This window comes from Macrobrachium nipponense, chromosome 47 (assembly GCF_015104395.2).
Source record: "Macrobrachium nipponense isolate FS-2020 chromosome 47, ASM1510439v2, whole genome shotgun sequence".
NCBI lineage: Eukaryota > Metazoa > Arthropoda > Malacostraca > Decapoda > Palaemonidae > Macrobrachium > Macrobrachium nipponense.
The window spans coordinates 24,012,403-24,036,802 of NC_087222.1; the positions used below are offsets into that span (position 1 = coordinate 24,012,403).

At 41.5% G+C, this 24,400-nt stretch overlaps 2 protein-coding genes across 2 annotated transcripts in view; both read right to left on the reverse strand.

Moving 5' to 3' along the window:
• The window catches only part of LOC135204766 (gastrula zinc finger protein XlCGF57.1-like), a 236,252-nt gene that overhangs the window by 140,726 nt on the left and 71,126 nt on the right, over window positions 1–24,400 (reverse strand). The window lies entirely within an intron of this gene.
• On the reverse strand, window positions 7,486–13,518 carry LOC135204583 (uncharacterized). The gene is made up of 4 exons (XM_064234737.1): window positions 13,127–13,518; window positions 8,887–9,153; window positions 7,944–8,647; window positions 7,486–7,625 (listed from the first exon to the last, which is right to left on the reverse strand). Exons 1-4 carry the CDS (start codon window positions 13,516–13,518, stop codon window positions 7,486–7,488), a joined length of 1,503 nt encoding a protein of 500 aa, XP_064090807.1.

Below are 24,400 nucleotides of genomic sequence, written 5' to 3' on the forward strand. Positions count from 1 at the left end.
CCTGAGATTCGTGTTCCAGGGCCGCATTTATCAGTTCAGGGCCCTCTGTTTTGGCCTGTCGACAGCTCCACAGTGTTTTCACCAAAGTTCTGTCGTCAGTAGCAAAAAGGCTTCATCTGGACAGGATACGAATCTCCAATGTATCTGGACGATTGGCTTCTCAGGGCAAGTGCAGACAGAATGTGTGGAGGACTTACAAAAGACTTTAAGGCTGATGGACAGCCTAGGCTTGTTAGTCAACAAGGACAAGTCGTGTCTCACTCCTTCTCAGAAGATAGTTTATTTAGGAGTGAGACTGAATTCAGTTCTTTTTCAGGCTTTTCCGTCTCGTCAAAGGATAGACTCTTGCCTGAACAAGATAGACGAATTTCTCGTCAGACAACTTGTTCAGCGAATCAGTGGATGAGCCTTTTAGGAACCTTGGCCTCGATAGAACAATTTCTAAGTCTGGGCAGGCTCAACATGAGACCACTTCAATTTTACTTGAAACAGAAGTCGCAAAGGAAGAAGTTCCCAGACTCCTTTGCGTTCCCAATCTCGGAAGGGATCAAGCAGGACCTCCTTTGGTGGAAATCAGAAGGAAGGCTAGAGGAAGGCTTGGCTCTAAGCCAGTTGAGCCCCAACCACCTTACGCTCTTGTCAGACGCTTCGGACAAAGGGTGGGGAGCTACTTTGGGGAAAAAGGAAGTGTCGGGTTGACTGGCAGATTCATCAGAAGAAGCTGGCACATAAATCTGAAAGAGTTAAAGGCGGTTCATTTGGCTCTTATGCACTTCCAGACAGAGGTAAGAGGGAAGTAGTGCTGGTTCAAGCAAACACCACCACGGCTCTCTCTTACATAAAAAAAACAGGTGGGGACACACTCGTTCTCTCTGTGCGAGGCAGCGAGAGACCTACTCATTTGGGCGAAAGAGAACAAGGTTGTCTTGAGCACAAGGTTTACTCAAGGCTCGAAGAATGTAAAGGCGGACATTCTCAGCAGGAGAGAACAAGTCCTCTCCACAGAGTGGACTCTACATCCTCAAATATGCAAGAAGCTTTGGGAGATTTGGGGATGTCCTCATTTGGATCTCTTCGCCACGAACAAGACGGCTCGTCTACCACTGTATTTGCTCCCCAGTTCCAGACGAGGAGGCTCTTACAGTGGATGCCATGCTTCTGGATTGTCAAATCTGGACCTTTGATGCTTATCCACCTTTCAAAATGATAAGACTAGTTCTGACAAAGTTCAGAAGTCATCAGAACGTCAGGATGACTCTGATAGCCCCCTTTTGGCTGGCCAGGGAATGGTTTCCGGACCTACTACAGCTGTTGACGGACTTTCCAAGAGAGTTACCGTTAAGGAACGATCTACTCAGACAGCCCATTTTCTGAGGTTTCATCACAACTTGTCCGCTCTTTGACTAGTCGCCTTCAGACTGTCGAGCATCTCCTCAGAAAGAGAGGATTTTCAAAGAGAGCTTCAAGGGCTATTGCTGACCCAGAAGAGAATCCTCTGATCGAGTGTACCAAGCTAAGTGGGTCCAATTCAGAGCTTGGTGCAAAGAAGAAGGAATTTCGTCTCTAACGACCTCTATAGCTCAGTTAGCTAACTTCCTTCTTTTTCTTTGTGAGTATAAGAAGCTTTCTACCCAGACGATTAAGGTTATAGGCTATGTTGTCTTCTGTGTTAGACATCAAGGATTAGACATTTCTAATAATCAAGACCTCTCAGACCTGATTTGTTCCTTTGATACGACCAAGACAAAGGAGTCAAGAACGGTAAGCTTGAACCTGGATGTAGTTCTCAAATGGCTGATGTCCGATAGATTCGAACCGATCTCCTCTAGTTTCTTTTAGAGATCTGACTAGGAAAACTCTTTTCTTTGTGCTTTAGCATCAGCTAGAAGAATCCAGTGAGCTACATGCTATTGATAAGAGAGTCGGATTTGCTAAGGGTAATGCCATTTGCTCATCAATGCTGCGTTTTTTTTTATTTTTGGCTAAGAATGAAAAATCCCTCCCATCCTTGGCCTCGTTCTTTCTCTATAAAAGAACATTTCGGAGTGAGTGGGGCCTAATGAGCCTGAATGTCTTCTCTGTCCAGTGAGAGCACTTAGACATTATGTGCAAAGGACCAAAGGTATAAGAGGTAAGAGTGATAACCTGTGGTGTTCAGTGAAAGATCCTTCTCGTCCTCTTTCTAAAAATGCGCTCTCCTTCTTTTTATGGAATTTGATTTCTGAAGCACACGGACAATGTCAGGACTCAGATATCAAAGTGTTTAGAGTCAAAAGCTCATGAAATTAAGCCCCAGCCATGTCTACGTCGGTATGGCGTTTAGACGTAATCTTGTCTTTAAAAGACATTATTAAATCTACATATTGGAGAAGCAATTCTGTCTTCGCATCTCATTATACTGACAGATTTGCACAACCACATATGAAAATTGCAGTACATTGGGGCCATTCATTGTGACTGACACGGTATTGGGTGAGGGAGAGAAGGATGTATCCCATCCTCACTAACTTTTCTCCTTGATTATGGTTTTTTAGTTTTAAGGTTGTCTGAAGATACAGCGAGTTTTTTGAGTATCTTTCAGTCTTTTAATGTCTTGGTGTATTTCTTAACCGGGTGTGGTGATCCCTCATTTTTCATTGTGTTTTTTGGTGCTTTGTACTGCGCCCTGAGCAAGGGCATTATAGTCTTGTTCGTTATGGTCATATCCTCAACGGCAAGTACTTATTATTGTGTCCGGCACACAGATCCATATATCCTGTCGGTACAATAAAGGCCAGCAGACTACAGAGGCAGTAACCATGAGTCAGCAGTCTTTAAAGGTAAGGAACCTATATCTTCGGATAATTCCAACAGTTGTTATTTTAGCTGCCATTGTCCCACCACCTAAATGTGTCAATCAGCTATATGTAACCACCGGGTAAGTTATATAAGTGAAAATGACATTTTTATGATAATATAAAGTTTCACTTATACTTACCCGGTGGTTACATAACAAAGCCCGCCCTCCTCCCCTCATATGGACAGATAGGCATGAAACTTCTGATTTATTGTTGGAATGGTTCCCGGTACCCGGTAGAGGGTGGGAGTAGAGGGATCACCTGTCAAACCATTAGTGCTACCGCGAATTTCAAATTCTGCCGTGACGTCAGGAGACGACAGCTATATGTAACCACCGGGTAAGTATAAGTGAAACTTTATATTATTATAAAAATGTCATTTCTTCTTACACGATATACAAACCCTCAGTCCTCTACATTAGCCAGTAACTGCATTCTGGTAGGCGGGTAGGCTCGCCTGACTGGATGTAAACACTCACATTGCAGTGCACCACCTGAACACCTGAATTAGCCCTGGTCATCTGACCAGCCTAAACAACACCCCACACAAAATTCCCACACTTTGTGAAATTTTGACATGCCAGCGCTGCCAACGCTGCAGGTAAACATTGTTACCGAGTCACCTGTCTGTGGTTGGCAGCGTTGCTGCCAGCCGCTGGCCGACAGTGACTGCTCCCGTCAATCACTTTTGGTTCGCCCACCTGTCAAGACGTTACTTGCAGCGTGTGAACTTTGGGTCACAGCCTGACCCCCTACTACGTTGGATAAGATTGTTGACGTCCTTTGCTGTTTTGGATTTCGCCTTGGGTTTTCTCTGCTTGTTTGATGATGATGGACTTTTCTCTGCTTGTTTGATGATGATGGACTCAACTGCAAAGGATCCTCCCCCAACTAAGTCTCCTCGAAGAGGCAGCAACTCATCGTTCCTGTACCACTGCAAACAGAGGATGGAGTTCACTTAAATACGATTGACATTCCTTGTGTATTTCATGTAGGAAAATTCAATGCAATTTAGGTTGTAGAATGTGATGAGTGTAAGGACTGGTCTACGGATCAGATGTGGGCATATATTAAACATAGTAAAGCTCTTACTTCAAAGAGTAAAGGTAGGGTAGTTTCAGCAACTAAAACCCAATGGAGTCAGTACTGTATAAATAGTTAGAGGATAGGTTGACATCGAGTATGTCCGGTTTATTTATGACACTGATGTCAAAGTTGCAGGACGAGATGAAAGTTAGCAATAGGGAACAATTTACTAACCGCTCTCTTCCAGCTCCCCTGCCTGTTCTGGAACCAGTCCCTGACAGGTGCCAGGGGTCATGGAGATCAAAATGCTTCTTGCCATTGTCCTAAATTTTATATACTCGCTCTGATCTGGTTATCCTGTCTTGCAAGTTTTTACTCTTGCTAAATATAAGTTTTGTTTGAGTAGCAGATACCCTGTCAGCAATATTCTCCTCTTACAGCTTCATTTCTCTCTACAAACTTCAGCTTCATATCCGACAGATTGCTGTCTGTCAACATTAATGGAGTCATCTCATATGGTTGGTTGCATCTTTGCCTCGTGCTACCTGAACATGATCCTGTAAGGGTTGGTTCTTCGCTTCAGCTTTTCATAAGTTGTATTATAACAGAGGTCTTTCTCATTCACATTTGGTCTCTGATCCCCTTTTCCTGCCAAGAGCAACCAGATTTGCTAAACAACAGCATTAGTAAGCAGTAAATGTACCGCTCTGTTTAAACTTCTCTGTTCCAGAAGTCTTTTATTCCGCACACCTTCCCTTGGAATGTGGAACAGTCTCAATTCAGAGATGATGTGCAATGGAACTTCCAAAAAGTTCCAGAAAGATGCAATGCATTACGTACCACCCAAAAGCAATTTTCTGATGGCTGGTATTTGCAGCAGCGTTGCCAACAGTGACACAGGTAACTCATTTTTTTGTCTAGATTTTACCTGCAGTGTTGGTAGCGCTGGCAGTTAAAATGAACCACTTTGTTGGTAAATGTGTGGGATATAGTTGGGGCTAATTCAGGTGTTCAGGTATTACAACCAATAGTTTTATTATGAAACTTCTTGCTTCTGACAGCCTGAGAGATGCTTGAACAGGGGACTTAAGGATACATTTGCTTTAGTCTGTAGTATGTTGTAGTATTTTGATTGTTACTTGGGGAAAAATGAAGGCCTTTATACTAATGTAATCCTAATACATGTCCTGTATTTTTATAATGATCAGTTTCTTTATCTTGCAGATAAGTCGTGACGCACCAAATGCAAACTTAGTCAGGGTCCTCAGAAATTGAAGTTGAAGAACATAATTGTCAAAAAGAAGTCTATTTCTTGATCTTGTTTGGAACTTCTGTAAGTATTTAAAAGATCATTTGTATGTTTATGAGTTCTGTTGTTCTTGTATGGTTTAAAGTTTAACTCGTGAGGTTAGGACTTTCTGTTTAGGTTTACTAGCTCTCTTGGCATCAGAATTGAAAAAACGAAATCATTTCCTCCCACAAGGATACAAACCTTCATCTGTCATACGAGAGTGGAGGCAGTCTCCAAGTTATGACACATCCGTCCCCACGGTTTGCTGTAGGTGGAAATCCAGCTGAGTCAGAATAATAAGTTACTGGCAGCATAGTGTGTTGTTCCTACACAAATGCAAAGCTTTGGTCTTTACATTAGGATATTACTTTCAGTGCAAGCTGGAATGGCTTTTTAACTTGTAAACAAGGTACAGTGGACCCCCCTTATTCACAAGGGACATGAACTAGACACCCTCCCTGCGCGAATAACTAAAAACCACAAGTACTTAAAACCTCTAAAACTGCTTAGAGCTGCCTATTTTGTTAGTTCAAACAAAAGAAAAACCCTCTAAAAAGGCTTATACCTGAATATTTTAAGTGTTATCACAAATACTGCATTTTGTCATGAAACTTTTATCAAAATGCAGTACTAATTAGTGAATATTTCTCAATGAAATATACTGAAACAGGCAAATTTCCCACGCATAATGGGTAGATATGGTCCATAGAGAAACCCACAAATAGGTGAGTCTGCAAATCTTCGGAACATGAATACGGAGGTTCCACTGTACTGTAGTTAACTACTGATGGTAGGAATGTAAGCCCCGCCCACCTGTCGGTACAAACTTACTTTACTTCCAGCTGCAGTCGAGTATAACATCTCCGCCACTTACCATATGTTTCCTACACAAAATACGAAGCTTGGTCCTTTACATTAGGAATTACTTATGGCATGGCAGTAACTACAGTCCAGTAGGCGTGGGCGACCAACCTACCTGGATGTAAACATTCCACTTTGCTTTTCGGCCATTGCATTATGCAGACGTATTTTCTATGAACTATTACCTGACTGTCATTAAACTCATTTTTGTTTCTACACTTATTCAAACCCTCAGTACTATTACATTAGGAGTTACCTGTGGGGAAGCTGAAAGTGGACGCTAAACTTTTGACCAAGGTGGTAAGAAGTAACTACCATCCAGTAGGCCGCAGATCGATTACCCGTCTGGCCTGGATGCAGCATTCCAGTTTTGCTTTTGGTTGATGCATACTATGCATATGAGTTTTTGTGAGCTCTTGCCTGACTGTCATTAAGTTAGTTCTTCCTGGTGGGATCTTTTCACGTGGTCTCAAATATCACATGAGAACTCATACAGGAGAAAAACCATATACGTACTTTCACTATATGTCAAAGAAGTTTTTCTCTCAACTTATTTGAAAATTCACTGTGTAATGTATTGTGGTATGTAGCTGCATGCATGGAGGGAGACTCAAATTAGGCGTCCATCTTTCAAGATTTATTCTACTCTTCTGGCTTACAAACATACACATGGTACACAGAATAGTAACACAGTAGATAATTACAAAAGTATTGTTTTTCAGTATCAGGAACAGTAACATTTCAGTACATCACACCCCTCCATGCCTTAGGAAAGATCTTACAAACACTTCAGCAAAAGTATAAAATAATACAATACAAGTACTTATAGAAATATAGGCAACTCACAGATCAAGGCGTTGGACAGGTTTACGTATACGACTTGAACGTCTCACTACAGGTGTGTTCACAGGACTAACTCTGTCAGTTACTTCACTAACATTTTCAGAATCTTGCACATTAGTTCCACTATTTTCATTCATTTGAAAATTGGATTCAGAGTTAGGTGAGAAATGAGATCGTTCAAGACCTTCATTAGCAACCTTAAAATTAGCTTTACCCTTAAAATTAGCATCACGTTCAATTTCACAAGATGGTTTTACTTGTTTAACCATTTGATCAAAATGTTTATGTACAAGTTCTCCATCACTACTAATAATTTTACATGAAATGGGACCAGTACACTCTTCCACAATCCCTGGACTGTTAGGTGGTCCTGCCCTGGAAAAATTCTTGAAATATACATGATCACCCTCTTCAAATTTCTCCGCAACTCTTCCCCTATTACCTTTGGAATTTCTAGCTTTGGCTTCCTGCATTTTTACATGATCATTTAATTCAGGTCTCAGTAAATCAAATCTTGTTTTCAATCTTCTTTTCATCATAAGTTCACAAGGAGGAATACCAGCTGTGATGTGAGGCATGATACAGTAATCAAACAAAAACCTATGCAAAATTTTATGCTTACTTCCTTCACATTTTTTTCCAAGTAGTTTTAAAGGTTTTAACAGCATTTTCAGTTAACCCATTAGTAGAAGGATGATACGGAGCACTAGTAACATGATGAATTCCATTCTTAGTTACAAAACTCTGAAATTCTTCACCAACAAAAGCTGTGTACAAAATATATGTCTTAATTTAGAGTCTGTAACTTTAGAAGTACAACCTTGAGTGGGAACAACTTCTAGCCATTTAGAAAACGCATTGATTACAACTGAAAAACTTTTGTCATTCTAGAGGTCCAGCATAATCTATATGTATACGAGACCATGGTCTACTAGGGAACTCCCAAGGATGCAATGGCTGTTTATCAATGGCACAATGATGATACTGCTGACACATTTTACATTAATTTACTTTCCTCTCTCAATCTTTATCAATATGAGGCCACCATACATAACATCGAGCTAAGTTTTTCATTTTCACAATACCTGGATGAGTGTCATGGAGCTCATCAGTAACCTTATATCGTCCCTGTAGCGGTACAATAATTCTATTTCCCCATAAAATACAACCTTGCAATAGTGTAAGTTCATTTTTTCTACTAACATATGGTTTATAATCTTCATTTAACTCAAAATTATTATCCCAACCATTCAGAATACATGACCTTACCTGAGATAGTACAGGATCTCTATCAGTCCATCTGCGTATATCAGAGGAATTAACATTAGTAGTATCAACATGTTCAAGTAACAAAACCTCTTCTCCTGCATTCGCAGGTTCAAATTCATTAATTTGCATAGGAAATCTGGACAGACAATCTGCATTTGGAATTTTACACCGTGGTTTATACTTCAGTTTATAGTCATAACCAGAAAGAACTAATGACCATCTAATGATCCTACCAGAGGCTATATGAGGGGTATGTACTGCCTTACCTTCTCCCAACAACCCTAGTAAGGGTTTATGGTCAGTCCATATTTCAAACTTCCTGCCATACAAGTATTTATGAAATTTATTAACTGCCCAAATTACACTTAAACCTTCTTTTTCAGTCTGACCATAATTTTTTTCTGATCTAGTTAATGTTCTGGAAGCATATGACACTGGTTTTAATGAACCATCTTCACTCTCTTGCTCCAATACTGCTCCAAGACCAAAAGAACTAGCATCACAAGTCAAGAATAAGGATCTAGCAGGATTGTAATGTACAAGTAAAGTAATAGATTTAAGTAATTCCTTAGCTTTTAAAAATGAATCATTTTCTTTTTCTCCCCAAGACCAATCTGACTTACTCCTTTCTAAAGCATACAATGGTGCCATTACATTAGAAATGCAGGGTAAAAATCTATGGTAGTACTTAACTATCCCATTAAAAGTACTCAATTCTTTCTTATTCTTGGGCACAGAAAAGTGATCAGTAGCCTTTACCTTTTCATCAGAAACATGTAGGTAGGTACTCCTTCAGCATCTAACTTATGACCTAAATGTTGAACTTCTTTATTCATGAATGAACATTTATCCTTCTTTAACTTTAAACCACTAGAACAAAGTTTATGCAAAACTAATTCAAGTTTTTTCAAATGGTCATCTTCAGTAGGACTGGTAATAACGATATCTTCGGTAGGACCGGTAATAACGATATCATCCAAATATACAGCAACATTGGGTATATCTTTTTGAACATTTTCCATTACCCTTGGAAAATACCAACAGCACTATTCAATCCATATTGTAACCTTGTAAAGGCAAATAATAATAATAATAATAATAATAATAATAATAATAATAATAATAATAATAATAATAATAATAATAATATCCTTTATTTCGGTTCAAGACCATATACAATGAACATACAAAATACACAGTAACATACACAATCTAGATATATGAGTCAACTGATAGGAAAAATAGTAAATCGGCACTTATCCACAAAATAGCTGAGGTAGCATAAAAGATAGTAATCATAATACTGGTAATAGTAATAATATTGGTGAGAAAAAAAAATGCATTGAGAGTTATAACAGTTAGTGCACAAATTATATACTTAAATTTCACTAGAGACCTTAGGTGGTTTACAGTAGTCTGTTCCAGAGGCTAAAATACATAAATTGAATGTATATATATATATATACATATATACATACCATATACAGGTTAAAATGAAAAACAACTAAGAGCCGATGCAATGTCTAGAAACATAAGAATCTGGTGATTACCCTCGTCTTTGGAAAGATATCCAGTCCTTAATCCCAAAACTAAAGAAAAGCTATCACAGAGAGTAGGGGAAGCAGTCGGAGACGAGGCTATCGCAAGGATGGGGGTGTGATCACTTCAACATAATCCTCCTGAATTGCATAAATGATCAGGATTCCCGAAGCGAGGTAGATAACCTCCTTAATGACAACATTCAATTTCATTTTGCAGACCGTATTACGCAGGCAACATCAGCGATGCCATAAACAGCATACCTAATAATAAATCGCCCGGCTGTGATGGCCTTCCCGCAGAGGCTTTCAAATTCTGCCATCCGATAATTTACATTTTGCTAGCTGCCTTATTCCAATGCGTGCATAATTCACCAGTTTTCTTCCAGACTCCCTACTCTTAGTTCACTTGATACCATAATCAAAAACAAGCTAAAGGATGCAGCTGACCCTGGCAACTACCGGCCAATTGCAATCACAACGATCGCATCGAAGATACTTGAGTCGGTTCTTCTTGTGAGACTTCTCCCCTTTCTACACACTGACAACCAGTTCGGGTTTAAAGCAAACCACTCAACCGACACCTGCATCTACATACTGAAAGAAATTGCTGAACTACTACCTATCATCAGCACTTCCGGTTTTCCTGTGTTTCGTAGATGTGAGAAAGCATTTGACAAAGTAAACTAACCTAAGAAGCTATTCCTGAAGCTGCATAAAAGGGGGCACACCCCTATATCTAATTGGCATTTTACATTGCTGGTTCTCCACACAGCAATTCCTGTGTCAAATGGGGCAACGTATTATTCGTACACCTTCTTCGGCTCCCTAAACGGCTTCGGCAGGGGGCATCTCTCCATACCTGTTTAATACGTACACAGATGCCTTGAATGTCAAACTGAACTCACTCCCAATCGGATGCACTGTCAATGAAACGACTATAAACACCTCTGTTACGCCGACGATATGGTTCTGATATCCCCATCAGTGCATGGCCTCCAACGACTCATCGACACTTGCCGCCAATATGCGAGGAATTTGATATAATCTACAACGAAACCAAGACCCAGTGTATGTCGCAGCTCCCGAGAAACTGCTTAATTCAATATTGCTAACCCCAAAATTTTCCTCGGAAAAACCATCGGCTGTAAATTTGAAGTTCCACACGAAATTTCCGTATTTGGGTGTCACATTATTACCGACGACCTAAAAAAGATACGCAGACATTGAACAGAGGCGTCGTAAACTATGTGCAACTGGCAACAACGATTGCAAGGAGGTTTGCCTTCTGTCACCGAGACGTGAAACTGCTGCTCTTCCGCTCGTACTGCTACAGTATCTATGGGGTGTTCCCTCTGGACGAACTATACCCGAGAGACCATGATAGAGTATCACTGTTTGTGCACAATGACATTCTGAGACTCCTCACAAACACTCCACGCTACCACTCCGCCACACAGATGTTCTTAGAAAACCACCTGGACAATTTAAAAATCATTGTAGGCGAACAATGTCCAGCCTGGTAACCCGAGTGAGAAACAGCGGCAACTCGCTCATACAAAGCATCCTAAGGAGTGAAGCAAGAAGAAGATCTAAATTGTGGGAAAGATGGGAAATGAGGCCTTTGTCCCCTAAAAAGGACTTAATCTCTGTATTAGCAAGATGTCATCTGCAGATTTTGTCATTATTATATTTATTGCTGATATTTTATTTTTTCATTATTTCTGTGATTACTATCAGTTAAAGTTTTATATATATATATGTGTCTCATTAGTAATGCAGTGTGTCCTTCCCTCGGGCTGCCATTTTGCCTCCACAGTAAAAACATTTCTCGTGAGTATGTATACAGATCCTTAACCAAGTCATTCCAACCAGGTATATTACAGAATTACCTTGACGAAATCTAAAGGCAGTCCTGCTGAAGCAAGCATAGCGGAGATATGTTCGAATAGAATTCATTCAGATCCCTCTTGTGGTGGTCATTTCTACATTTTGTGTTGGTACACAGTAAGGCGTCAGCCGGTTGAATTATTGGACCGCAACCTGGTTTCCGTGGTCGCCCTAAAGTATCTGGTTTTCTGTGTGGTTTTTAAACTCCCAGTTAACCGCTGGAGGGCGGTCAGTTAGTGGGTTCACGGTAGGGAGGGATGGGGTACTGAATGACACCTGTAATGGGATGTGATCGTAGCGAATATTGCAGGTCATAATAGAATCATGAAGTTGTGGAGATGTGATGCAGTGGTCCAGCCAGGAGGTTGTAATTGCGTCCGCTCTATTATGGTACATATGAGTAGGAGGAGGGAGGGAGGAGCATTACATCGCTATTTGGTTTGAGCGGCATGATTTTGATAGAAGCGAGTAAGTTCATTATAAAATTGTTTTGTGGGTGAGAATTAAGGTCCCCTATTAGACAAATATGATCAGCAGGAGAATCTTGAATAATACTGTGTAACTCCCCTAGGATCATGCAGTAATGATCAAATATTGTTATTTTGCCCATGGCATATAAACATTAATTATTAGGATTTTAGAGTTCCCTACTGTCACTTGAAGCCCAAGCAATCTGTCACTCCTGTAGGTCATCACCTTTATCATATTGTCTAACAATTTGTGCCACAGGAAAGAAAGTCCCCCTTTCTTTGGATGACCAGCTATGATTTGATCTGTAACTTGCATCGATGAAGTCGAGAAGGTTCTGAAGTCTTCATGAATTGAATCGCAGATGGCAAGGTCATGAGGCCAGAGGAGCGTTTCTTGCAATGCAATGATGCCGTTGAAATTTTTGCAGAGCATGTTTAGGAGAGGAATGTTCCGCTTGAGGCCAAAAATATTCCAAGAGATTATGTTTAATGTATCCATGGCTACTCACGAAGATGGGAGATGAATGCGCTGATCATTTGGTGGATGGGGGGTTATCCAGGGGGAGTGGGCAGTCACTCGCGTGGGGGCGGTTGTTTGCACTTGCGGTGGAACTGACCCTGGTTGGAGTGACAGTAAGTTCCCCTGGGGGTGGTTGCTCCCGGATTAGGTTATATCTTGAAACTAATATATTAGGACCGAAATTCTCGCCTTTAAGAACGTCGAGGTGTTGAAATAGGCAGGTAATCCTGTAAGCCACTTTATGTTTATTTCTACATGGGATTTCGTGAGAGATAAGTGGGTCAGAGCCAGTGAGAAACTTGACTCTCTCCACTATGGCGTCTAGCGTCACCGATGAGCGCAGATTTTGAATTGCTACGTGACATCTCTTCTCATGTGTCGGGAGAGGTGCAACTCGAATGTTGGGTATTATTATGGGTGTTAATAACCATATACTTCTGGGATTCAACACTTATTTTAATTGTTAGTAAAGGATTACCTCTTGCTAAAGTAGCACAAATATCTTCAGGAATAGGTAATGGGTTTAGAATCAATACTACAAACAGGATTTGTGTTTCCTGAAAATCAGCACAAATTCTAACACTTTACCATCTGACTTGACAATATTAACTGTAGGACTTGCCCATTCTGAAAAATCAACAGATTTAATTACACCAATGTCTCGCAATCTTTGCAATTCTCTCTCCACCGTCTCTCTTAAATGATATGGAACACTTCTAGCATGTTTAGACACTGGCACAGCATCAGATTTTACCTTTAAGGATACTTCAAAATCCTTTAAACATCCTAACCTAGTTTCAAATACACTCTCATATTTCTTCAAAATATTTGCAATCTCATCCGACCCATTATCAATGGAATGTATAGTAGATTTAAGGTTAAAAATGTTTGGCCAATCCATCTTCATTTCATTCAGCCAATTTCTACCCAACAATGAAGCACGATTGCCTTTAATAACCACAATAGGTAACATTTTGCATTGTGAACAATATTTTACCTTAACCATTGCAACACCAAGAATTTCCAATGGGTGTTTATTATAATCTGTAAGAGCAATGTCAATAGCTTATAACTCTTCTCGAGAAATACAAAAATTTCTTATATGTGTATTCACCAACACAAGTTACAGCAGCACCTGTATCTAATTCAAAATCAATGTCAACATTATTCAATTTTTCATATTAACTAAAATATTTACTACTGGTATGTAATTTCAAAATCATCAGTTTTAGCATTTAATTTCAGCGCATCATTTAATTTATTTAAAATATGATACTCATTTCCATTAAAATTATGCCCAGCAGATTCAACACTAAGGTTAAGCCTCTGTAATTACTGGTACATCTGGCTTCGAAGGACTTTATTCATTCGCAACATTTATTACCGTTTGATTCAAGCCTACATCCACTTGATGTTGAGATTTCGGCACTTTAACCTTGCCGACATGCAGCAGCAATATGTCCCATTCTATGACACTTTCTGACACTCCACTATCGCAAAATTTGCACACATTAGCTAAAGGGTAGAACTAGTACACCTATAACATCTACTATTGTTGAATGCTTTATTCACTGGTTTCACATCATCCTTCTTCTGAACAGACTGTCTACTGTAGATTTTGACTACATGAAGCGTCTTATGTACTGCACTTTGGCTCCCGTTTGCTGATCTTGCATAAAAAGCGGCGTTTGTTTCATTAACTTCAGTAGCTTCCGCAATTTGTAACACTTTTATCAAAAAGTTAAATCTTTGCACTCCAAAAGCTTATTTGCTTTACACTTTGAATGAACTCCAGCAATCAACTGGTCAAACTAACATCTGGTTTAATGAAATTACCAAACTCACAATGTCTACCTCATGCTTAAGACGTACTGACAAAGCCTGAAGAGTCTCAAACTTCTCGTCTCATCACTTGCCGAAACTTAGTACGCTCAAACCCTTGGATTCGTAGTACCACAATAATACTTCTTAGCAATGCTGTTAAAACATCAAAAGTTTTACTTACACAAGGGTAGCAGGCGCAACCAAATCCTTAAGAACTTGATACTGCCTAGGCTTGCATACCAACTATAAGTGTATGAACTTTCTTGGATCCCTCAACATCTTTACTGCAAAATAGCACTCCAACCGCTCATAGAAACTTGTAAAATCCTCTTCTCCCTCGTGGAACACCGGCAGACCTATTCCAGACGACATCGTGAAATTACTCACTGTAGATACCTCTTGTAGCTATAAAAGACGACCGATTCCCATCAGTTCATCTTCGTAACCATCCTCAATCCTCGTCGCCAACAATTATATGTAATGTTTTGTGGTATGTAGCTGCATGCATGGAGGAGACTCAATTAGGCATCCCTCTTTCAAGGTTTATGCTATTCTTCTGGCTTACAAACAAACACATGGTACACAGCAGATAATTACAAAAGTATTGTTTCTCAGTATCAGGAACAGTAACATTTCAATACATCACACTGTGGTAAATGGTCCCTTGAGAAGAAAGTCCTCCTCTTCTGCTTCACCTACTCAAGGTATGAAGGGTGGGGCAGATGTAAGAATCTAGTATTCGGGGAAAAAATAAGGAAGCGGATTTACCAGTTGAAAAGGTTGCAGCCACCAACGAGACTTTTAACATCAGTAGTCTCACGATTCCTAAATATCTCCAGAGAAAAAATAGAAAAGATAAAAAAGAGGACAAAGTGAAAGCAAAGGGTGACTATGAAAAAAAAGAGCAGGTGAACAACAGGAATATAGAAGTATTTGGAACAGAGAAGAAGAATGTGTATTGATATGGGCAATGGAGTATGCCAAAGAAAGGTTCACAAGACAAAGAGAAAGAGGCAAAGAACGGCATAGAATATTCCATCACCACTGCCCAAATAAAATTGGCATACCAAGAGCAAAGCTGACCACCCAAAAATCCAATTTCCTCACCCAAAGCATTTCACAGAAGAGGAAATTGAAAAGATGAGGAGGAAGTTAAGAACATAGTAAAAAAACAACAAATGCCCCATTCAGGAGCCTTTGGGACTCCAAGGGATAACATTGTGGTAACTACAGATCATCAAGTCCAGCAAAGATCAGCACCGTTGATGCCTCAGAGCACCACAACCTCAAGGCAAACAAGACGTGATAGGAAACGCCAGGAAAGACGAGTGAGGACGACAACACAGAACCGTTGGGCTCCCCTTAATGCCTCCGACCGTTAATATTCTTCCCAGATTTTTTGTACGAGTTACGATTCCTCGCTCATTTTTAAAAGGCCCAGAAGTCTGACTCTTGAACTTGCAGTTCTTGTACTCCAATCAATTTGTCAGTGACAGGGCACTCTCCTTGTTCTTTTGATCAGGAGTAGCAGCCCAGTATGCTGAACTCCAGTCAGTTCTAGAGACTCAATTAGATTCTTCCCTCCAATAAGTGAGTCTTCCCATTGTAAAGGGGTAAATTCTCTTTTGCTAACCATACAAACCTGAGGTCCTTTACACTAATGCCCACCTCATGCCACCCCCACCCTCATCTGAAACATGAACCGAAATGCAAATTGGAAATATTTACCATCCGAGCAGGCGGGTCTCCCTGCCTACCTGACGGTAGTTACTGCCTAACCCACCTTGTTTAAGATTTGAACGGCCATGTTCTAGCTTCGCCATAAATAATTCCTTAGGTTTGTATAGATGGAAGGAATACAATTTAATTTTAAAAATTGTGATTTATCTCCACAGTCGAGATTTAGCTACTGGCACGAAGCTTCAATCAGTCTTGCCATCCCAGGGACCTCAGGTCGCTGGAGACATGTGACTGTCATTTAGGGTTCCTGTCTTCTGTTTTGCATGTGCCATTGTGAGAATTGTCAGACAGAGACCTGACTCTTAAGACCATCTCTCGTGTCACTCTGACTGTGGCGAAGAGGACAAACATATTCACGACCTCCTTTGATGCGAGCAATCAAGTGATGGGAATCAATGCCTTGCGACTCCGTCTCAGTAAGGAGGAACGATCTGTTTGTTCCATTTGACAACATCTTCGAGGGTTGTGTGTGTGTGTGAGAGAGAGAGAGAGAGAGAGAGAGAGAGAGAGAGAGAGAGAGGAGAGAGAGAGAGAAAGAGAAACTTTGTGGTTGGTATTGCTGTTAAGATCATGTGGTGTGTGTGTGTCCGAAACAAAGAGTTAGCAGTTGGATTACTTGTTGGTGAGTTCTGGGTTGTCTACTGGTGCGGTTGCCGTGTCAGAGTCAATCTGTGATCAGAGCCTGTGGTGGAGAGTCAGTTTTTGCAGCAGTCTTGAATATTATTGATGGTCAGTTGTCTTTTGTATTTTTGAAGTTGTTTGAATTATTGTTGATATTGTATGGTTGAAGGTTGTTGTGTCTGTGTTGTTGAATTTGTTGTGCTTGTGAGTCCTGTTGTGTTGTAGATGAGTTGTTGGAGTTGTGAGTAGTTGAGTGTTGTTTTTGGTGAATTATTGTGGTTAATGATGTGTTAGGTGTGTATTGACTAGTCCATGTTATTGTTTTTTGTTCATGACACTTACCTGTCAGATATATATATATAGCTGTATTCTCCGAAGCCCGACAGAATTTCAAAACTCCCGGCACACGCAGTGGTCGCCAGGTGGTTAGTACCCATTCCCGCCGCTGGGAGGCGGGTGTCAGGAACTATTCCCATCTTCTATTCAGATTTTCTTCTGTCGCCGGTAATGTCCACCTGTTTTTCATTACCTCCGTCTAGGATTTTGGAACTTCATTGCCGCTTAAGTATCTTGGTCGTTTTCTTTTTGGTTTATTAACTTAGATTTGCGGCTAGGCATACGCTATCATAAATTGATTTAATTTTGAATTTCTTGACATAAGAAGTCTGATTCTAGTTAGACTAGTTTCAGACTTTGTTGTCTGCAAGGGTTAGGTGAGAATAACGAAACTTTCGATATATTCTCACTTATATGCACGACGTGTCATCAATGTAATTAGTGTAATAATTGACTGATTCCGAAAGAAGATGTTATGATTCGTATGTACGCAAATTAGAGCGTAATATAATCAGGAGGTTTTCCATCCAAGATCAGTAAACAGAGTAACTTTATTTTGCCTAACCTTGTGGTATGGCCTACGGCCTAGAGGAAGTGTCTGTGAGAGGTAATGCCCTTTCTGTTATGGTGGATTACATCAGAATAATGGAATCTAAAGTGCTCGCTCTCCAATCAGTGCTGTGAGTGTAGTGATGTTGATTTAGTTGCCCCTAGTGTTGTGGAGGGGGCGTCAGATCGTCCTTATAATGCCTCTAGGTCTAGACCTCTGTCGGACTCCCAGGACCACAGGGAGAGGGCATGTCGAAAGCCGAAGGAGGGTTACGAGGAACCCCCAACGATCTGGCTGTCCCTTGCGGCAGGACCTGAAGACGCTTCTCAGGTGCCAAAGATCGTGGGGGGGGCACGTGCACGAATCCTGAAGGATTGCTTCTCGTCTCCGAGGCGTCCTCCCCGTACAGGGGTTGGAGCTCTCGGAAGGACTCGCGCCCTTTAAATAGAAGCTTATTGAGGAGGACGCTTCACATCCTCCTCTCTCTATTGTCATGCGATTGTAAATCGCCCGCCTTAACAATTTGACGACTTTCCAACACATGGGAGAAAGAAGAAGGAAATAGGAAGAACGCTGTTAAGCGCCCAGATCGCCTTATCATTGTTACTGTGAAAAGGAAGAAGGCGTACCTCGTCTTCTCACAGGATCAGCCCTTCTCGGTTGGCCTTGTTTTCGCCAAAAGAAGGCAAAACACATTTACTGAAGGAAGGATTTGAGGCTGTCTGTCTGTCAAGTCAGGCAGTCTTCTTCTCCTTTTCCTTGCTCGTCGCTTTCCTACATCTTCGCACACAAGAACACACAGGCGTCCTTTTGAGTGCGTTTTCTCTGGAAGTGTCGATGAGCGTGACAGAGACGCAAGATGTCGCACAGGCGGCCGCCGTCTTTGTCAGGAGTTGCGAACGTCCATAATACTCGTCCGGACGACGATCACCGTACATTGGCTTATGGACTAGCACGCTTCATGAGTGGCGCTCCCCTTGAAGACAGGACGCTTTTGAGGACGCTTTCGGGTACGCCTCGTATTTGATAAGCTAACAGTCATGTCGAAGTTTTTACCAAGACGTTCGGGGGAGAAACCTTGGTTTCTTAATAAGAATCTTATCGACGTTTGGGTATGATGGCGGATAGGAAATATCTACTTCCTTCCGTAAAACCCTAGAGATGAACAGGAATTCTGTCTCTTCCGCGATTTATGAGGAAATTACGAAGATTTAAAGAGTTCCTGGATTAACTTCCTTCCTTAAGGAGATATATATACTCTTTCTATCGTTCTATTAAACGAAAAGAATGAAGATAGTAAAAGTTTTTTCCTTTCTCTATCTGCTGGCAGGGAAAGAAGGTAGTAGAGTATCTGCTGTATGTAATACGATACGGTCAAATCATAAGCACATACCGTAGTTACTTCTTTGCTGTGCAACTCTATTACCAGTATCCTTACAGGGACTTTCCTAGGAAGGACTACGCTTAAAGGGATTGTTATGACAATACCTAATTAGCTTCTAGATTTATCGAAGTCTTGTTTTGCTTAAATATACATTAATAAGAATTCTCCTCAAGTTCGATAATAATTTTATAAGATTCCTTTTTTATTGAATGGAGTAGCTGGCAACTCTGGAAGAGTAAGGACCAGACAGCTAACGGAGGCTGCTATCGCAATTGAGACCAACGCATTAACCATCTATTTCTCAGTCATAGAAGGTCGGTCCTGCGGGATGGAATGACTAACCGTATCTATCCCCTACAATCGCGGTCTTAGCCTCGGATTGAGGGGATAGTTTAAGCAAACATAATAAAAATATTGTCTGCCTTTTGCTAAGAAGCTTACAATAAGAAAGATATTACAGCCTTTCAATGCTGATTACCGTAGGTAACATTATTAAAGGAATCTAACGTCAGCAGAACACTATATATTGATATAATGCTCTCATGCTTACGAAAGCATGGCTTATTAGAGTACATGCTTAGTGAGAAGATGAATGTAGTAGAGAATTCACTTTAAGTCTACGGTATGGTCAAGTCTTATGCATCAGGCGCTCGACAAGATCCTCTCTGAGATGCCGTTCAAACCCTTGGTGTTCTATGCACCAATACGCTTGGTAAGACTCTCGCGAGGACGTCTCTGAAGATGCTCAACGTCCTACGCATTGAGACGTGAGGAAGCTTTTGCAGATGCTCGACGTCCTACGCATTGAGACGTCATCAGGACGCTCTGGAAGACGCTCGACGTCATAAACATTGATAAGCTTTTTGAAGACGCTTGATGTCTTACACATCTGGACGCTCGCCAGGACGCTAGCGAGGACGCTAGCGAGGACGCTTTTGAAGACGTTCGGCATCGTACACGTCATGTCGCTCAGCAGAGCACTTACCAGGACGTTTTCTTCAGAACGTTAGGCGTTCCTACGCATCAAGACATTCGCCAGGATTCCTGCAAGTACGGTCTTCAAGAGGCGTCTTCGAAGAAGAGGAAGGAGTTTGGTCTCGTCAAGATGTCTACTTTGCTTTCTACGAAGGGAGCGTTCAATAGAATCCATGACTTGATGAATTCCAGAAAAACTGTAAGCAGATTTCGGTGTCATAAAATGCCTCGTCTGCTTTGGGACTGCGCTGCCGAAGGGGAACATTAAGGTCCTGCATGTCGTAAGCCCAGTCTCTGATTAGGAATCCTGCCCCTTCCTCGATTTCTGCGGGAATCAGGAAAACTATATGCCTCGAATTCCTGGATTACTTTCTGTCATGTAAATGGGTTAGTTCTCATTGACAAAGATCTTAATAACATTTTATCGCTTAAGCGGATAAGCTCTCATTAACAAAATTCGAAAGAGCTCTCATTCATTAGTCGGAGGCTCATCCAGGAAAAGACTTGTAGACTACGTCCGTGAAGTCTTATGCCAATATCATAAGAAACTTGAACTGTCCTTTTCGATCCTCGGTTCTCACTTGATCGCCATTCGAATAATGTTAATTCGTTCTCTTGGCAAAGAGAACGAAGACAGTCGATTTCCATTCTCTCTCTCTTCCTCGTCGAGGAAAGAATGTAGTAGAGAATTAGATGTTCAAGTGACTACAATACTTACGTATTTTATCTTTGCGTCATATTACTAATGTAGGGTTCAAGTCATATACGCATATCATGGTTACCTCTACGGATGGCACCGAAGAGACGGTTATTGTAGGTGTATTTGATCGGTCCTTCCTGCAAACTTCAAGGAGTTTCGCTGTAAGGACAACGCTGAAAGGTATTGTGGCAGCAACACTAACTCGGCGTCTGCATCTGGCGAATTATGTTTCGCTTAAATATGCCTGCTTGAGAATTTCCTTCTGATCGATAATAGTAACAAACCTATTCCTTCGTAGAAGAGAGTAGCTGGTAACTCAGGCAGAATAGTGCGAGACGACGAGGTTGCTGTCATTGTGGATGACGCAGTATATTTTAATCGGTACTCCAGCAACTTTCCAGGAGTTTCCGATTAACATTTGGTTAATTAAGCGTAATGTTACGACAACACAAAATCAGCTTCTGTATTTAGCGAATTCTGTTCGCTAAATATTGCCAACTTGAGAGTTTCTGTTCAATAATGGAAAATCTATTCTTTAGATGAATATAGAATACTGGCAACTTGGCATAAGACTGCGAGAAGGTGAACATAAGCTGCTGCCTGCTGCCTGTAACTGTCACAGTGTCACCAACTCAGTATCAGGTAGCTCGCTGTTATGCTCGGTCGTTTACGTCTCTCTCTCCCGCGGGATTGATTGACGAACCGTATCTCTACCCTACAATCATGACTTTCGCCTTGGGTTGAGGGGATTTCTAGTAATCATGAATAAACACGACTTCCTTTTGCTAAGAAATTTTCAACAGAGATATCTCTAGACCTGTTTCAGCGCTGCTTACCGCACTGTCAGAATTCTGTACGAGTCTACCGCGGCATAGCACTATAATAATGCTCTCCTGCTTATGCAAAGCGCAGCCTTATTAGGGAAGGAAGCATGCTAGTGAGGGAATGGATGAGTCTGCTGGGGACCATTTCCTCGCTGGAGAAGCATGTTTCCCTGAATAGACTGCAATTCAGACCTCTACAGTTTTTCCTACAGGAGAACTGAAATAACATCAAAGATCTAGAAATAATTCTAAACATCTCTCAATGGGTTGACGATCACTCAGGTGATACCGAGAGGGTGCCAGGCATCCTGACAGAGGTACAGAGGTCCTGGCACATAATCTAAGAGAATTGGAAGCAATTTGGTTGGCTCTCCAGTTCCTCGAAGAGTGAGTTTTTGGTCGATTGGTCCAAATCATCTCAGATAATTTCGCAGCTCTCTCATATCCCAAGAAGAGAGAGATGGTTATCGACATAGGCACGGAACGTAAAGATCCTCAATAGGTTCGTTACGCTATTGCACGTCCGTGCGGATCTTCTCGATCGACGGCAGCAACTACTGACGTCTGAGTAATCCTCGCTTAGAAGTATGTCGAGAGTGTGGATACTTTGGAGACGTCCTTGTCGTAGATTTCTTCGCAATATTGAAGACAGAAGAAACTTCCTCTACGTTGCTCCCTTATTCTCGATCCGAGAGCGGTAGCAATAGACGCCATCATATAGTATGGAATGGGGATAGTTGGTTAGTCTCTTTTTCCTATTCAAAAGCTTAGGAAATATGATAAGATAATCGCTGGCGTCAGAGGGAGCGAGAAAGACGCTGATCGCCCATGTTGGCCTTCAGAGGCTGGATTCACAGAGGTCACGTCCTTCAGAGAGCACTTCCAAGGACCCTTCCCGAGAGAATCGGTGTACTCTAACAGCCTCACTTCGAGAGGTACCTATAAACCTCTCCGCTCTGAGTCTGGATGCGTTCAGACTGTCGAGAAGTGAGAGGATCTTCAATATTAATTACAGACCTCATTGCCAAAGCAAGCTTTGCTGCATATTTTGCAGTGTACCAATCGGAGTGGGCCAATTCTGGAGATAGTGCAGGAAGAATGACTAATCTTACACCTCCACCTCTGTGAATTACTTTACCGTCTTCCTTTCCGTCTGAAGTATGGGATAAGCTAACAGTCCCAACGATTGTAGAATAACGGAAATATGTTGTTGACGGCCTCTAGGCTCAGAGATTCGGATCTGTCAAACAACAAAGCCCTTCACGATCTTTGAGGTCTGCGGAATCTTGAAATGGTCTAGATCGAAGCTTCCGGCATGGAACTTAGACGTAGTCTGAAGTTCTTGATGTCAAAGCATTTCGAACCCCTCCTTTCTGTAACTTAATACACGTGACCAGAAAGGCTAATTTTCTAACCACTCTAGCTACGGCAAAGAGGGTTAGTGAGGTTTTAGCCATCATCAGAGGTTTTGGCTTTAGAGGACATAATTCGGTGTCCTCTAAGCCTTCCGTTCTTGCTAAGAACGAAAACCCGTCTAACCCTTGGCCCAAAGGCCTGGAGATCAAGGAGATGGCACAAATATTGGGCAAGAGCCACAGAGAGTCCTGTGCCCTGTCGGGGCTCTCAAGTTTTATCTTGATAAACTAAAGAAAGTCGAGGTCATTCGGACAATCTGCGGTGTTCCGTAAAATGACCAGACTTGCCCATGTCGAAGAACGCCCTGGCGTTATTTTTAAGGAGTCTTTCTAAGAGGCTCATTCGTCATGTTTGAACAAGATTTGAAAACCTTTTAAAGTAAATGCTCACGAGGTGAGGGCGCGGCCTTGGAAGCATTTCAACAGAGCATGGCACTCAGTTACATCCTGAGTACCGCGTTTTAGCGAAGCAACTCTGTTTTCGCTTCACACTCCCTGAGAGATGTGAAGACGTCATATGAGATCTGCTGCTCGCTAGGCCATACGTGTCCGCAGACACAATCTTGGGGGCAAGAAGTACCACTCATCCTATCCTGTAGAAAATGGTTAGGAAGAGCTCTTATTTTATTGGTTGAGTCGCCGCCAATGGCGGACTTCTTAACTCTTAAGCTTAGTTAGCTTAAAACACCTTAACTTTGGCTAGGTTGGTCAGGTGGTGATATTTATTTTACTTCTTAGCCCTCATGGTATGGTCAATATGGTCTAGACACATTGTGGTCACGCCCCGTTGTCAGATCATGTAGAACTCACCAGCTATACAGGTCACGTCCTTGCTGGAGAGACTAGTAAAGCAAAAGCAGACTTGGGTGACAGTAATCACGAAGTCAGCTATGCTAACAGGTAAGGAACCAAGATGTCTATCATCTGCATGTGAAATGTTTCCCAAAATCCTTTTATTCTGTCCCTCCCCACCTCCAGTGGTGGGAATCAGCTATATATATATATATCTGACAGGTAAGTGTCATGAACAAAATGATATTGTTATGATACAATAAAGTTTGTTCATACTTACCTGGCAGATATATATAATCAAGTACCCGCCCAACCTCCCCTCGGGGACAGTGGCATTAGAAATCTGAATAGAAGATGGGAATAGTTCCTGACACCCCCCGCGTCCCAGCGGCGGGAATGGGTAGCTAACCACCTGGCCGCCGACCACTGCGTGTGCCGGGAGTTTTGAAATTCTGTCGGGCTTCGGAGAATACAGCTATTATATATATCTGCCAGGTAAGTATGAACAAACTTTATTGTATCATAACAATATCTTTTTATGTTGTTGTTAGTGATTGTTTGTGCAGTGGTCTTTTGCTGTATAGTTATTGAATTGTTGTGTGGTTGTTGTCCTTGTTTGGTTGTTTGTGTATTGTGTTACGACTGCCGTATCCAGCGGACAATGCAGCTCCTCGCCTTGAGTGTGTCAAGTATA